Below are 16226 nucleotides of genomic sequence, written 5' to 3' on the forward strand. Positions count from 1 at the left end.
CAATATCCCAAACAATATGGAGCCAGAGTCCATTCAATCAGGGCAGGTGGTGGATCCTGAAGTCCGCGCTTATGTCTTCAATCTCGTTTCTGCGGTAGGTCTATCAGGAAGGAAGCCAACCCAACTAATCATTAAAGTTTAATGGAAAGCTGACAGGATGATGAATTCTTCATATAGCTTGGAGGCTCTGGTAGTAGCAATACAGGGAAATATGTCTTGGGGGACGATGCCCTTGCCTGTTTGCGCGATATCAAAAGATGGCTCAAGTTCTACGACGAGAAGGCGAACCGTATGGACGTGGCCAGGTGCTTAGCGGAAACTAACCTCGTAAATCGAGACTTGATTCCGATTCTCGCACTTTTGGGGGATGATATTCATGATGATAAGTACAAGTCGAGAGTTTCGTTGGCTTGTTGTAAGTGCTCTGCGCTCTCACACCCCTCTTCCCAACGCATAATTTGTGAGTGCTGCTGATATGCTTCATTTTAGTGGAATTGCTTGTTCCTCTAACATGGCCGCTCGAGATCCATAGCCAGATGACAGTCAATCATCATAGACATATACCATACTTGCAGCATTCGCAGGTTTTGTATAAGCGTGGGATTCTTGGAAATGATACCACGGCCATTCTACGAACAATTATCCGTATTGCCTTGCCAAGCATGACCACTCCACGATCAGACCGTTCCTCACGAGACGAAGGGATTCTAAAATTAATGCTGTACCTATTCAGAAATATTGCGATAGTAACGCCTTCGCATCTAGCTGCCGAGGGCGACGAGGAAGAAGCGTCGAAGTCCGCTACCATAAACGTATTTCAACAACAGGATGTATTTGCCCTTCTACTGGCAATGTGCTCCAATATAGGAGAAGATTTTATTTACCAGGATGTGGTTATTCTAGAGATTCTATTCCATATTGTTAAGGGGGTCGATATAAAGAAGCTGTTCATGAATGATACTCAACGAAATATTGCGGGAACGGATGATCTTGAAGCTCTCCTGGATAAGGAATCGCATTTAAAACGGGAATACGCCAAAACTGCCCCGACTAGGCATGGGCGATTTGGCACGATGATCTGGGTGAAACGAGATGATGAAAAAGTATCCACTGTTTCCGGCCAGGACGTACTCAAAGATGACTGGACGACGATGTTGAAAATGGACAAATCAAAAAAGTGGGATAGGCCGAAACATAGAAAGGGGGACATTGACACATCGGTGAATAACTTTAATGTGTCATCTCCCTTGACGCCTTTGGCGACCAAACATTTAAGAACATTCGTTGAAGAGTTTTTGGATTCTGGTTTCAACCCACTCTTCTCACATATCCGCAAAGCCATTGAACGGGAGGCGGACCGCGTGACCGAGTCCACACCACGTCACTTCTTTTATGTAGTCGCTTGGTTCCTTGAGGCTGAGAGGGTTCGGCGTACCCGCCAACAAGAACTTCGTCAGCAAAATGCACATCTTTCGAGGGATTTCGAACCGGACGGTTTCCAGCTCGTTGCAAGCGTTCTCAACCAAGAAACTTTCATTGCTTTAACCAGACATATGCAAAACTGTTTAGATTTCAAGGATTGGCAGGATCTGAACGCCAGCATGCGGTGTTTTACGCAAATACTTCTGACGGTCCAGCAGATGTTTCATTCTGACATTGCTGAAGATCAAGACATTGCTGAGAATATATTGAGCAGAATATTCTATGAGGAGACAACACATGACAGGATATTGGCTATATTAAGGGTCTATGAAAGCCAAGGGTTCTGGTATTTGGATGCTTGCACTGAACTAGCCCATGTCTTCTTTCGATTATTGGAACAGTACTCGAAGCAGAATGAATATATGCAGATTCGATCTCGGAGACGAGCCAGGCGCAAACAACGTAAGAAAGCGGCTCCCAATCCTGAAAATGGCGAAGCTCAAGATGGTGACGAGTCCGAAGCCGAAGACTTGACCATGGAAGATGCAACTAAGACGATAGTGGAAAGATCTTTCAATTTTCAACGTTTCGCGGCTAAATTTTGCACCCAAAACTCTGTCAACACATTCCTTGCATTAACAGCATATTATAGGGAGCTCAACGAGGAGCAGTTGAAACGAGCACATCGATTTTTCTATCGTGTGGCTTTCAAGCAAGAGTTAAGCGTGTTGCTCTTCCGCGTGGATATAATTTCGCTGTTTTATAAGATGATAAAGGGTCCGAGAGGCCTTGATTCGACTAAGCCAATTTATGTCGAATGGGAGGAGCTCACACGACGAATTATTAGAAAGCTCGTCAAGAAATTAGAAGAACGCCCGGAGCTTATCACAGAAATGCTATTTAGTAAAATTAACGCCACTGTCTTCTACCTAGAGTATGGCCATGAGAGACAGACAGTGTCGCAATCGAAGGCTGCTGCTGAGTTGGAGGTGAAGCCCGGTGCTGCCAATACACTAGATTCTAAATTAGGCATTGTAGTAGCAGCTCTGCTCCTGGAAGGAAAAGAGAGCCTAGTACAATGGTTAATTAAAACCATTGACACTGCGGTAAATGAAAGGAGAAGCTGGGAGCTGGAAGCCGAAGCTAGGCGATCTGAATCTGGAGAGGAGCGTACCGCCAACACTCCTCCTTCAATAGGTATGTATAAGATATCGTTCTTGCCCGACAAAAATTATGTTGACAATTTTCATTAGCTGTTATCCCGTTTGATGATGCGTGTCGCACTGCCATGTTCAAAAACGGACGTTTCCGTCTTCTAATGACATCAGCTGGGCTTGAGAGGCTTGGTGTTGAGGACACACTGGGCTCCTCGTGGATAATCCCCTCGTCATTATCGGCTAGAACTCTAGAAGAAACAAAAAAATCAATTGAAAAACACAAGGAGAACCCACCAACCGAATTCGACGGGTTAGAGCCTCGTGATCTGCTACGTCGAAAACGAGACATCGACACTACGTTGTCCCACCAACGAACATCGGGTGAAGTGGATTTTGGAAACGATTCGGAGGGCGAAGATGACATTGATGATATCTTGTTCCCGCCAAATCTCCGCACTAGAGCCGACACATTAGATGAACTTAAAAAGAAGCGACTTAGGCGAGGGAAGAAGAACGGAAAGGATGGCGATGTCCTGGACGAAGCATCATTAGAAGCACGCCGTCTGGCACGACATGCTAATGCATTGGAGCGTCAAAGAAAAATCAAAAGCAGTTTATATATCCATGCCAGTGATGAGGAGTCGGATGAGGAAGCCGATAGAGAGTTCTTCGCGCGAGAGGAGGAGAGGAGGAGAAATCAGGCCATGCGCATCAAGCAAGCTTTATTGTCAGACGCCACCGGTGGAGATGATTTACCAGACCAAAATTCTTCCAGCAGAGCGAGGAAACGGAAGGGTACTGCAGACGAAGATGAAGTCAACAAACGTCGCCGGAACGATCATCTGCTACCCGATAGCGATGAAGAAGTTGATTTAACCAGCATTGATGGTCATCAGGACGATGATGAGGAAAATGGCCTGATGGTCACACAAGATGAACCATCATCGTCCTCCGAGACGACATCAATGTCATTTGGGTGGTGAACATGAACAAATAAGCGAAAAATCCACTTCTCCAACCTGACAGAGCGCCATCTAATATTCGGCATGAATGACGATGACTACTTTGATAACCCGTTTTACTTCGCCAGTTTAGTCGACAAGGAGAAAGTCTGGGGAGATGAAGGGGTTGGTAAAGAGGTTGGTTCAGACGAGGAGGAGGAGGAGCCCGGCGGCGCATGCTTGGCGCGTTCATCGTTGAGAATTTGGGAAGTATATGATGTTTCTTGTCCTCTGCCATTGTCCTCTGCCATTGAATCTCTTTTCTTTATGCATGTGATACGAGGGTTTTTATTTATCTTCTTGTTCGCTATTTTTTTTTTCCTGTACAACGACCACGATCATTTTTACGTGACCTTTCTAGAGGTATTCTCCGTACATTTGGGTTGAAACCTTATTTGGAAAAATGCCTTTAAACAAGCAAGTAGAGCGGTGGTGTTTTTTCATAATTCTCAGCTCCTTGACCTTAACCGATCCTACCTCGATATATCCTATCCTAGCTTTAATCCCTAACCGCTGATCATCAACGTCTAACCTCTAATTTTAACCCAAGCCACCCCTAGCTTAGTGTTGCAAGTTGCCAGAAATGAGTGTATCTGTTGGATATTATCTATCTAGCGGCAGCTAATATATGTTGGGCAAGTGAACGGAGTTTTGTGCTGGACCTGATTTAAGGTAAGTTAAGTTTTTGATAAACAACTTTAAGCCTTGATTGGGCAGGAGGGACAATATAAATAAAGTTTCATGTGTGGATGGATTTTATGATGGTTAGTCCTGAATTTCAAAGGCTAAAAAAACTACCACCACTTGTTCAATCATTTCCTGAAAATGCAAAACAACATGTAGAAAACCCGGAAAGAAAAGAAAGGAAATGAGAATAAAAGGGAACAAATAAAAGATACAAAATTAAAACGCCACAAACCCGAATCCAGAAGCTTATTAACCTAGCACTGAAAACTACCAAAATCAAAAATCTAGAATGAAATGATAAAAACTCCCAATCATCCGGCCGCCCAGCGCCACCCCTCTCAGGCGTCATCGGCCTATCCCAGCGCGCGGGGAAAAAACCGATCATCTGCGCCAGCAACAGCCTCGTTTACGGCGGCGGCTGCGAGATCGTCATCACCAGCAAGCGCGGGGCGAAGTTCGCGTTACCAGAAGTCAAGCGCGGCGTCGTCGCGTTGGCGGGCGGGCTGACGAGGCTGCTGCGGAGCGTGGGAAAGCAGCGGGCGATAGAGATAGCGTTGACGGGGAGAGTGGTCCCGGTTGAAGAGGCAGAGCGGTGGGGGATTGTTAATGAGGTTGTGGAGGATGGCGAGGAGGCGGATGATGTGGGCGTTGGGGAAAGGAGGGTGATGAAGCGGGCTGTAGAGGTTGGGGGGAGATCTGTGGCGAATAGTCCCGACACGGTGATTGTGAGTCGGGAGGGGGTTAAGTTGGGATGGGAAGGGGTGGGCGCCGAGGATGCGAGTCGGATGTTGATGACGGATGGGCAAGGCGGTTGAATGATCGCCACGAACGTCACGCAATTAGAAATAGGCTTGAGGAAAATGGGGCTGGGTACTAGATTCACCAGCTGAATGAATTGAGCCGTTGAGAACTATCATCGCCATTGTACGAAATGGCGACCAGAGCATTTAGAAAACACAAACCTCCCCCGTGGGATTGATGTCTGTGGTTGCACCTTTTCAGGGCTATTCTATTAATTCTCAGCCTGGTTCAATCATGTTCATCTGGCTAGCTTTCATTCTGGCAATATAACATGGGAGTGACAGTATCTGGTTTTTTCAAATAAAACCATGCGAATTACCCACTGGAGCGAGGCCGGCAGGAAGGGTTGTTCTTCGAAACCACCGGTGGTTTACGCGAAGCAGTAGGCGTTTCCGAGCCCGCACGCCGTTTCCGCCCTGAGTTTAACTGTGGAATTTTGTTGCCATCAACTGAAGCCTCGCAAGACGCTGAGCGTTTATTTGTTCTAGATCGTGTACTTATTTTGGAATTTGGAAACGGTGGCTGTCGATCATCTCCCGATCTTTCATCCAGAACTATACAACACAATGGCAAAGTAGATAGAGATAGAGATGGTTCAGCATCCTCATTTTCTCCTAGTAAGCTTCCTGTTGCATGAGGTACCGGACTCTGGGGCGCACTAGCTGGCCTAAACATAGAATGGAGCCGCTTCCTTGATTGGAATGATGCCAAATCTGCAGGATCTGGAGAATCTCGAGTAGCACGCTTTCTAACATTTGAAGTACCATTTGGACCAGGAGCGAGGTGTGAAGATTCTTGAGGTTCCTTTGTATTTTTAGGGCTCTGGGGTACAGAGCTGGGTAGGTTAGATGCATTTTCATCTGTGAAGGCGTCTCCGTTGGTGCCCTCCATTGTCCTAGAAGATAAGGAAAGTCCAGCCTCCCCTGTTGGTTCCGGGGACGCGGAAGGGATCTGGACTAAACCAAACCCATGTGAGCGGTACCTGTAGCGGCAAACAGGACGGTCGTCACTTTCTACAGCATTGTTAGCCACAGATTCGCTGGCAGGAGGGTTGTCTGATTGCTCGGAATCTTCATCATCGGGCTCTTCGTGAATCCAGGTCATCCCTGGCACATCATTGCCCCACTGCGGATTCCAGATCTTTTGCGTGAGCCAGCGATTCTTAACGTTTTCGTAGGCTTGGACATCGATATCAGTGCGTCCACTGTCTGGTTCGTCTTCAAGCCACTCGCGCTCTTTGGATATCTGATAAAGAAATTGATAGTAGGGGCGGGAAGCCCGCGTGTCACGTTCGTGTGCAGCCCTACGTTCCTCACTAACAATTTTCGGCCTTGGGTCCAGTGGGTCTGATGGCTCAGGCTCGGGAGACTCTTCATGTTTCCAGCTCGCCCCCCTAGCCCATCGCGGCCACTTGTCATTCCATATCCCTTGCTCTATCCACCGATTTTTTACATTTTTCTCTGAGGTCGTGTCGAAATCCTCCCCTATGGTGTAAGGCAACGTTTCTTTCCGTCTCACAAATCTTCTGTGAATTTGATCTATTATACGCTCCTTCTCTAAACTGCATTGAAACATAAATTGCCGTGTTGGTACAGAGTTTAGGCGTTCTTCTCTGCGCTGCAAGCGTCGATCAGCTTTAGAGAGATGGCGAAAAGGGCTAGGAGGCCGTGTCGTCTCGACCGATCTGTACGGCGGTGGAGGGTCGTTAAACATCGATCGCTCGCGGGTAAGAAGCTCCGGGTTGTCCTGCAACCTCTGAAGGGCTTCAATGATCTGCGGGAAACCGGCGGCCCCAAAGGCGTTCAATGTGACGACCATGATCACAAATCAGAGGGACAGTTGATCTCGGTTACATCATCAAATTTGTTAAAAAGAAATATCGTGGGTAGAGAAGGCCGCTCTGAGGCCAATATCGATGTGAGAAGAAAAAAATTTTTTTTTTCGAAGTGCGGAGGTGGTTTGAAAGGTTTAGTAAGGGCCCGGTCAGGCGATGCTGTGTTGTTGTTGGCTGGGGGGTGTGCATATGGTGTATATATAATGTCTGCTTGTGCGCCAGGATGACGCTGCCCCTAAATATGTTACCACCACCACTTCTGATATGCAACCAACCAACCAACCACCAACAACCAGCTGCCGCCGCCGCCGCTGCCGCATAGTTGGGCTTGCTCTGTCTTATTCCGTAAGTTGCCTCGTCCATGTCTCATGAAAGTCATGGGATTCCCCAGCCGCCCCAACCTCTCATGGCCAAGCATGCAAATATTACTTGTGGGATACAAAGCGCAAAAAGCCGGCATTTGCGTCCCGTTTGTCTCCCATTATTGAATCGCTGCTGTGTCGCTGTTCCATGCACGGATGCCTATCTCTACACCCTAGACTACTTGCATGAATTCTTATTAGCAAGGATGCATGCAGACCCCCGTCCTTGGGTAGCAGCAAACAAACATGGATCGGGTCAAACGCCCAAGCACTCGTCTCGTTTATAACCAGCGTCACTCCGTATTAATAACGGAGGCTGCTATGTGCCCTCCTCAAGTGCCCTTCAATCAATCATGTCATCTGGCAGCCTGGCTATCCACCTGTTTTCTCTATCAAACAAACTTCCTCTCGGGACTTGCCACTCATGGACATACGACCTTTTGCTTTGTCGCCGCGGCAAGTTCCTCATAGTCGAGCTTTATTTTCGCTCGTGCCTCTGAATCAAAATGCTCACTCTGTCATTAACAATCCACTCAACCGTCGTTTCCTATCCAGATTTGTTGACAATAACATGCAATACGTTGGATTAGACATTGGCTTCCACGTTCAGTCAAGTACGCGATATACGTTGGCAACTCTCGGGCGCAGCGGCGCTGATATCACCGTTGATGGACCAAGCATCTCTCGAATACAGTGCTCATTTGAGACCCATGCAGAGAGTGATGTTGTAATGCTATACGATCGGTCAAACTCGCAAACAACCGAGGTTTTTGGTGTTGGATGCGTACCATTTGAACCTGGGCGTCGCCGTAGGATCGTCGTGCGATCAGATGTCAACTGCATGCTCAGCATGGGTGGTAACGAAGAGGACCTAGTTCAATTCCGACTGGTGTGGCACCGGGTTGAGTTTAACGCGAATTATGAGGTTGCGAATCGGGTGGAAACCCCCATGCAGGCTCGAACCATAGACAACATTCCGACGGCGGCACCCAGTCGTCTCCCATCAATCCAAGTGCCTGTCCACCACGAGCCGCAAATAAGGTATAAAGAATTGGCTCCGCTTGGGGCGGGAGCTTACGGTACGGTTTCTAAGGTTATTGATATGGATTCTGGGAAATTCATGGCTGTCAAGTGCGTTCGGCCGCCCCCCGGCGGATTTAAAGACTGGGATCTCACTCGACTACAGCGAGAAATTGAGGCACTTTACAACTGTTCTCATGTTAGCCCAATCTTCCTGGCCCTCCTGTTCATGTTTCCTAGCTGATATCAACAGCCAAACATCATAGAATACATACGATACCAGAGGTTATCGGAGCGGTTCGAGATCTTCATGGCCTTGAAGGAAGGAAACGTCGATTATCTGATACAGAGGTGTGTCTTCGACGAGCACGAGCACTGCGGTAACAATCTTCTTCATCAAATGCTCAGCGCGCTAGATTATCTCGCCTCTTACGGTATTATCCATCGCGATGTTAAGCCCGCTAACATCCTTTACACCACCTTGGGTAAACTCGACTATCGATATTATCTCACGGATTTTGGTTTTTGCAATTCTGTTGATCAGGCTAGATCAGGGGTCGGCTCGCTCATGTATATGGCTCCGGAATTGCTACAGGGGAATCAATTTCCGCAGACACCTAAAGCAGACATATGGTCTCTATTTGTGACCCTGGCGTGGGCGGTGAATGCGGACAATTATAGGAGCCAAAACCTGTTCACAGCGGAGGAAATAGTTAGTGCGGCCCTAGATGCCGCAAGAACGGAACGCATGCATCATCTCAAAGATATGGCCGAAATTGAGCCAGATAAACGTGCTTCGTCATCGCAGATGCTTCTACGACACTACAACGGGATTGGCCGAACCATACCGCTTGAACAGGTCGAAACCACCACTTCTGCTAAGCATACCCAGGAAGATGTTATCATGGGCAGCACAAGCCCACAACTGGGATGGCCGCCGCCCGGTCCCACATATCCCTCACCTCAGACCGCTTTGACCACCGGACTCGGGATAAGTACCTTTGATGAGCGACCTCAATAGTGAGCTGAGGGTCCTAGCCGAGTCACAAACGCGTTGAGCGCTCAAAGCCAGTCTCGCCAACTGACTGATTGGTCTGATAGTAAGCGACAATCACCACAGCACAAATTTCCAAGCATGTTTTCGTGTAGACGATAAAAGTGCTGTACATCCCGGCTGTGATCATCATTTAGCAGCTCCACTTAATTGTCTATTTCCTCGATATTTCGACCCTCATATTTCTACCCTCGCTTTGCTCTCAAACATTTAACTCTTCCTTCCCTTTTCAGCAAAAAAGAAACGACTCGGCTAGCCTTCCCCTTCCCCACTTTGTCCCCCACTATTGGCAACGAGTCAATACACACTTGACATGTGTATGCGTTGTTAGGCACGTTTTCCCACTGCCATTGCCGCCAACATCCATGGAACTGAATGGCAGATCGCCAGACTCCAGTGGGGGACGCCTTTGCCGCCTTCCGTATCACAAAATCTAGAACAGCGTGTGGGAAGAGGTGGCGTCGTCAATCCCATAAATGGAGTTCGAAACAGCTTTGTGAGATGCTAAATAGGGAATTAGAGCTTAAGCCGCCACTTTTTCTATTTCCTTTTCGGGATTTTTTTCTTTTTTCGACACGACGAATTTTGGTGAAGACATATATATACATGTACATACGTACACCCCTAATTTTTTTCCGTAATTGACGGCTCCTGGAATCATGGTCGACAACAAATGCCAGCGGAACGTTGGGAGATGAGCAGTGGGACAAAGGTTGATTGAGACGGACTCGTGGTGTTCCTATGATGAAGGACAATGAAATTTCAGAGTAGGCGGGCAGGCGGCAGCGAGAGAGACGGAGAGAGAGAGAGAGAGAGAGCACACCTGTGTGCAGTATGTGAAAGTGGGAATGTCAGAAACACAATTTCGCGCCCGTCTGCGCGTGAACCCATATTCACACCATTTCGGTTGTTAAATTCTTCTCTACTACGGATATGTCTTTCCGGATTCTGAGACTCGGGTACTGAGAAAAAAAAGGAAATCTTCAAGATCTCTTGACGAAATACACTGAAAGTGTGAAGACTCGCATGACTCTCATTTATCGGTTTTGGCAGCAGTGGGATTAGCCCGCCACAAGTGGAGAAATTATCTATCCCTGCCTTAATTCTCCAGCCAGCATGGGGCGCTAGTTCCATGATTTGGGACGTGTGTGTGATTCAAAGATTGCTTGACCAGTAGAAGCTTCTAAGCTTACACTGCTCTTTTTATAAAAAAATGCCGAACTACGCCGTGTAGTGCAATCCTCTATCATTGGCATACACTTCAGAAGAATAGTTATTCAAAATTACTATATTCTCTTTCATCAAATTCATCTATACTCTCATAATAAAAATGTAATTCTGCTACAAACACTCATCACTGCAAAGCACTGGTTTATGTTTATAGTATGATACTACTTATATGTTTTATAATTTCAATCTCAGAATATTGTCACAGCTGATACTCTTATTATTCTGTAAACTCTTTAATCCGACCACAACAATAATGAGATTACCCATCCCACATTAACAGAGTAGATGGCATTCTCAAAAAGTTAAAGCACATGTTGATAACTGTCTTAACTAGTTAACTAGTTAATGCTGCAATCATTCAACGTAGAAAAGTAAATGATATCATATCATGTGGTCAGACTAACAAGAATGTGTTGCCTGCTTCGGCCTAGCGCTGGTGCCTTAGTGCGGGCCTCTTACACTTACATAACAACCTCCTCGCGTTGTTTGGCTGCTATACTCAGTGGACAGCTTGTTTATGGCTTCATTACTCCATACTTTCCCATGACAGAAGACCCAAGCTGTATCACCAAGATATAAAACCCCTAATGGACAGCCTTCGTTAGGTCTAAACATCCCCCGCTCTCGCTCTCCACATCTCCGTATGCCGACGCGCCTCCTCCATGTTCAATTCTCCCACTATTGTGGTCAGCGCATCAAACACTGCCCAGAAGCCGCAGACCACTGGCACTGATATACCACAACCGCGGCTTCCAAGTCGCGCATCGTTCCAATCGCCTACCAAAGCTAGCCTCTCCCGCTCACACCCAGATGTCCTCGCACGTGTTCTGAGCCGCTCCCCACCAAAATCAGCACATCAGAGGCCAGTGAGTCGTGGAAGGGAAAACGCTAGTCTCGGTATAGGAGGTGTGGAAGGTGGACGATCTGGGGTATCGGGAAGTAAGCTACCTGCACCGTCGCCGCTGTCCACGACTTCGGCATTGGTGACTGAATTGCCGATTCGACAACCGACCCGGCAACTTGTCTCGCAACGTCATGGATCAAGTGTTCGTGTTTCTGCGTCGCAATCACTGTCAATGCCGTCACAACGATCGCGGGCCTCGTTCTCGCTGGAACCTGGAATTGAATTGCCCGAGCCACGACTTCCTTCCCGAGCTAGGGACCCGGCAAGTGGACAAACTGCCGATGAAACAACTGCCGATGGGAGACCTACGCGGTCTTCATCATCCCCCACCCAAGGAAATGGCGAGCCAGAGCTACCTCCAACTCCAACTGAGCTGGGTTTAGAGAGATTGCCTAACCGTCCGAGAGGGTTGTTGAGCAGCAGTAGCCCAAGCTATCGCCAGGAGAAGAAGAGGAAGCGAAGGACAAGGGATGCCGTGAAAAAACCTAGCCCACTTAAACCTAAAGATGCAGACATTACTGGAAATGAACCTGGCGATGGGATTGCGTCCCCGCGCAGTTTGTTTCCTGAGGAAGATTACGTTCCTAATAAATTTGGAGATAAACTAGAGCTACGCAATGCGCTCGCAGCTCAGTTAGCAAGGCTGAAAAAAGATATTTCGAAAATAGAGTATGAGACGCAAAGATATGAGAAACCTGACCAATATCCAGCACCGGATACAGAATCTATTAAAAATCTAATGTAGGTTTTGGTTTTATTCCCACACTCAACAAACTTTCAAGCTAACCAACTATTCTAAAGCGAACTCCTCACGACCTCTAACCCCTCATGCGCCCCTCCACCTCCAACGCGGTCCTCCCAACCACCAGTTTCTTCTCTCCTCTGTTTTCTTTTGCCATTTGCATCTCCCCGATGTACTCCCATAATTAAACCGGCCCCGCCTACTTCAACCTTCCCTCCTCCACCAGAGAACCCGTTTGCTCTGCAACAGCCAGCGGACTTGATACCATATCTCACGCTCTTTGCGCCCCTCTCCCTCACTGCACATACGACGACAGTTTCCACTCCGATTGCTTCAATCTCACCACAAGAATCATCGCAGTCACCAACACTCCTTATTACCCAAACACACAACCTTACTTTAGTCGCACCCCATCCCTTCCCTGCCCGCCTCTTTCAGATTCCTATAACCCTCCAAACCAACCCGGAAAGTCAAACAGTTATCTCCATTTCTATCCCTACACAATCGCAACCGAATCATTCTGATACAAAATCAAATCATAATATCCCGACCGCTCTCTTCTCCTGGTTACAAACCCGACTCTCAAACCCCCTTCTACATAGAGATATCTCCGGCCTCTGCTGGGGGATATCCCGATACTGGGAAGCCGATTTATCGCGTGCCAAGCTATGGGCGCAACTGGAAGAATTACGGGACCGAATAATGACTACATTATCTTCGTCGCAGAAAGGATCTTTACCAAGCCGTGACGATAACGACAGCAACAACAATAACAGCAAGACCAGGCAACTTGACACCCCACGAGACCTCCTTCCACACCTTGGCCAGACCTCTTTTCTCTTCTCTGTAGAGACACGGCGACAGCGTCAAGAAATGCGATCCGAAATAATTGTCACACGCCAATCATCACCACAGCTCCTCGTTTCATGTCCGCTTACGTTGGATTTATGGACAAGCGAACCCCAGCTGCAGCCAGATATTAGCGTTTCGGTACCGCTATTATCGCCTGTAGGGAGTTTGGAGAAAGTGGAGAAGGAGGCGAAGTCGGTTTTTGCGAGCTTTTTAAGGAATGGTCGGAGAGGGAAAGAAGGTGGATATGGACAGATGGAGATTGATGGGGATATCGCGATGCTTGTTCGGGCTGTTGAAGGGGTTGCTAGGCTTCTTTTTGGAGTGGTGTGAGCGGCCATCGGAATGGTTGCTTGCTTTTATAGGTGGGCGGTATTTGCGGTTTTGTGTATATATGTATTTGTATGCCCGGCTTTTTTTTCTCTGTTTGTTTCTTTTTTAAGATTTCCTTTTCCTTTTCTAAAGTGACGAAGGCTTAAACTTCCCCATGTCCCTATTTTTTTTTCGTTGGTTGCATCGGAAATCAACATGTATGCAAGGTGTAACGGCAAGGAGTTGGCGCAACTTGGAAAAGGAACCTTTTTTTTGAACTGTTGTGGAGGATAAATGGAGTTGTCCTTCGTCCTTTTCTGTTTTCCTTTGTTCTACTTAACCCATTCCACAGCAGTATCCATGCATGAGGATTATCAAAACAATGAGATTTGTAATGTTCTTATTAGTCCCATCTAGCTGATGTGTTTCGGTGTGATTGATATGCACATAAATATTGTTGGGGGGTTGGATTGGTTCGTCCCCTCTATTGCCGGAATGGCGCTGGTGGTGGTGATTGAACTCTTCTGTCCTATGGACTAACAAATATATAGTCTATGGGCGTGTCGGTAGTTACCAAGCTGAACATCCATTTCGTTGAAACTGGAGCCAACTCTGCATGGTTTTCTTTTTATTGTAACAAACTTGTAAATAGGGATGTTGCTTGCAAATAATAGGAGCTGGGGTTTGTGTCCTTTCCCCTCTTTTTGGGCTGCTCATTCTCGAACAGGGGAAATTTGTAAACCGTGTCACTAGTAGCTTGAAGGAACGCGGCTACGGACAATCTAGTGACTAGAGAAATCGGGGAAAACTTAAATACGGAGTATTTATGTCATGGATATTTGTATTTCTCTCCCATTATCAGAGGCAGTTGCCAGTTGCCAGTTGCCAGGTGCCAGTTTCTTATCTCTTTTCAAACAATCCATAACATAGCATACTCTTTCTCCATCTTCTTCCACAACCCCCTCCCCCTCCCCCACCCCGGCTCCCCTCTTCCTCGCGTAGACAACAAATCATGTGTCAACCAAGTAATATCCGACGAACCCAAGCAACCCGCTCCGTCATCAGAATCAGCATTAAAACGGGAGATGAGAGCAGCAATAACAGCACAGAGAAGAAGGATAAGACGAGATAGAACACTTCGACAAAGTGACGGCCATTCATGATTTTTTCACCTAATTTTTTCTCTTTAGGAAAAAAAAAAATGGAAAGAAGCTCACTGGACGTCCGATTTTCGTTGCGAGTGATGATGGTGGAGTGCGTAGACGTAGAGGCGGTGCTAGTGCTCGTTCTTCCGTTTTGGTAGATTGCGTTTAAAAAACAAATGAAATAAGGAAAAGCAAGGAAATACAAGGCAAGAGAGAAATAGACCCATTTATCAAACTCCCTTTTTGTTAAGAATTATATTTTGGCTCTTTTCTCTCTCTATTTCTTCGCCGCTGCAGCCTCTTCAGCCTTCGCCTTAGCCCGCTTCTCCCGTACACCAACTAGTCTTGCTTCGCTCCGCGCGGCTCTCAATTTTCGGTATGCGCCACCTTCGACACCAGCACCTAGGTCACGCTTACTGATTTCCGAAACGGCTCCGGCGTGGCTGATGTTATTCACAGGCAAGAGGGCGGTGATTTTCTTGGCAAAAGTGTCCTGGGCAGCCTTTATCTCATCGGCGGAGGAGTCGAGCTTCTTGTGTTGGCCGGCACGGCGGGGGAAGAGGATCAGGCGAGCCCTGTACTCTTTTAGGCGAGCGACGTTGAGAGTGAGGGATTCGGTAGAGGCATTGACGCGGCGGTGGTCAACCGCAATGCCGATTGTTGGCGCGAGTTTACGGGGTATTCCAGCTTCCTGTGTTTTTGAGAGTTAGCGAGTGATTTGTTGACCTGTTATTGCCTCCAGTTGCGGATCGGGTAACGGAACCCCTCAAAACCCTAGGGATAGGATGTCGTACTTTCAGTTCTTGAAGGGTAAAGCCACGCCCAGCTCTCACGCGACGATTGTATTTGACAGTAGGGCACCGAACGACAGGCCGAAGCTTATCAACAGGGCGCGGGGCAACAGCAGCCGCCTTTGCGAGACGAGCCTCCCGACGACGGTGTTTGCGACCAGGCTGTATGTATAAGGGGTAAGGAGGGTTTTGTCAGTTGTATAAATTTCGATTTCTACAAAAATTCACTTTCTCGGAGACATAGATATTTTCGAACGTTTGGGGTTGCGTTAGGAGTGGGTGGATAGCGGCCGGAATTTCGAGATTTTGTTGGTAACATACCTGGTCGAAATGTACCCGAACACGGCGAGCCCAGTCCTTGTGGAAATCTGCACACACACAACAAAAGTAAGTCTCTCCGTTGCCTCTGCAAGCATAGTGTCTAAGTATATTGGTAGAATACAAGAAGACATTTAAAACTCACGATTTTTCGGGATGGTCTGGTTATGCTTGATCGCCTATATATAATCACACGCGCACCCACAATGTACAGGTCAGCCATCCATTGCATTTCGCCACTTAACTTCTCTTCTATTTCCTCTCCGAGCAGAAACTCTCGGTAATAGGCATAGACATACCATGGTGACGGATGGGGATCAAGGAAGTTGAAGGTGATTTGCGTGCACGGTGGTCGGTGGTCGGTGGTCGCTGTTCAAACAAAACGAGACGAAGAAAGAATGAGATGCGCATATGTGTGGTGATGCATCACGTGGTGCAACGGGCGCCAAGGATTCTTCCACTTGTGGCTCGCTTAGCGATACAAATTAGCCCTAGAAGCTTCCCAATCGGGTAGTCAGGACGTCAGATAAGCCTGCTACAATGCTCTATATGGGTATTCAGACGACGAGGAATTGCAACTGGGTTTGTTGAGAATAT

At 47.4% G+C, this 16226-nt stretch overlaps 6 protein-coding genes across 6 annotated transcripts; 4 read left to right on the top strand and 2 right to left on the bottom strand.

Annotated features, from left to right (window-relative positions):
* Window positions 1-16: 16 nt before the first annotated feature.
* HCBG_08274 (topoisomerase 1) lies at window positions 17-3562 on the top strand (the record flags this gene model as incomplete). The annotated part of the gene is made up of 4 exons (XM_045435323.1): window positions 17-94; window positions 178-415; window positions 490-2619; window positions 2676-3562. 4 exons carry the CDS (start codon window positions 17-19, stop codon window positions 3560-3562), a joined length of 3333 nt encoding a protein of 1110 aa, XP_045283815.1.
* Window positions 3563-3625: 63 nt separating this feature from the next.
* HCBG_08275 (enoyl-CoA hydratase) lies at window positions 3626-5082 on the top strand (the record flags this gene model as incomplete). Its single annotated transcript, XM_045435324.1, has 4 exons — window positions 3626-3790; window positions 4230-4252; window positions 4298-4344; window positions 4595-5082. 4 exons carry the CDS (start codon window positions 3626-3628, stop codon window positions 5080-5082), a joined length of 723 nt encoding a protein of 240 aa, XP_045283816.1.
* Window positions 4989-6945, bottom strand: HCBG_08276 (uncharacterized protein; the record flags this gene model as incomplete). The annotated part of the gene is made up of 2 exons (XM_045435325.1): window positions 4989-5276; window positions 5320-6945. One exon carries the CDS (start codon window positions 6884-6886, stop codon window positions 5384-5386), a length of 1503 nt encoding a protein of 500 aa, XP_045283817.1.
* A 672-nt stretch (window positions 6946-7617) lies between these two features.
* Window positions 7618-9305, top strand: HCBG_08277 (CAMK family protein kinase; the record flags this gene model as incomplete). Its single annotated transcript, XM_045435326.1, has 3 exons — window positions 7618-7754; window positions 7820-8483; window positions 8538-9305. 3 exons carry the CDS (start codon window positions 7618-7620, stop codon window positions 9303-9305), a joined length of 1569 nt encoding a protein of 522 aa, XP_045283818.1.
* Window positions 9306-11230: 1925 nt separating this feature from the next.
* On the top strand, window positions 11231-13475 carry HCBG_08278 (uncharacterized protein; the record flags this gene model as incomplete). The annotated part of the gene is made up of 2 exons (XM_045435327.1): window positions 11231-12213; window positions 12274-13475. The coding sequence occupies 2 exons, from the start codon at window positions 11231-11233 to the stop codon at window positions 13394-13396; spliced, it is 2106 nt and encodes a 701-aa protein (XP_045283819.1).
* Window positions 13476-14797: 1322 nt separating this feature from the next.
* On the bottom strand, window positions 14798-16040 carry HCBG_08279 (60S ribosomal protein L13; the record flags this gene model as incomplete). The annotated part of the gene is made up of 4 exons (XM_045435328.1): window positions 14798-15211; window positions 15315-15473; window positions 15633-15679; window positions 15929-16040. 4 exons carry the CDS (start codon window positions 16038-16040, stop codon window positions 14798-14800), a joined length of 732 nt encoding a protein of 243 aa, XP_045283820.1.
* Between the last annotated feature and the right edge of the window lie 186 nt (window positions 16041-16226).

The sequence above is a fragment of the Histoplasma capsulatum genome (assembly GCF_000150115.1).
Source record: "Histoplasma capsulatum G186AR genomic scaffold supercont2.15, whole genome shotgun sequence".
Classification (NCBI taxonomy): Eukaryota; Fungi; Ascomycota; class Eurotiomycetes; order Onygenales; family Ajellomycetaceae; genus Histoplasma; species Histoplasma capsulatum.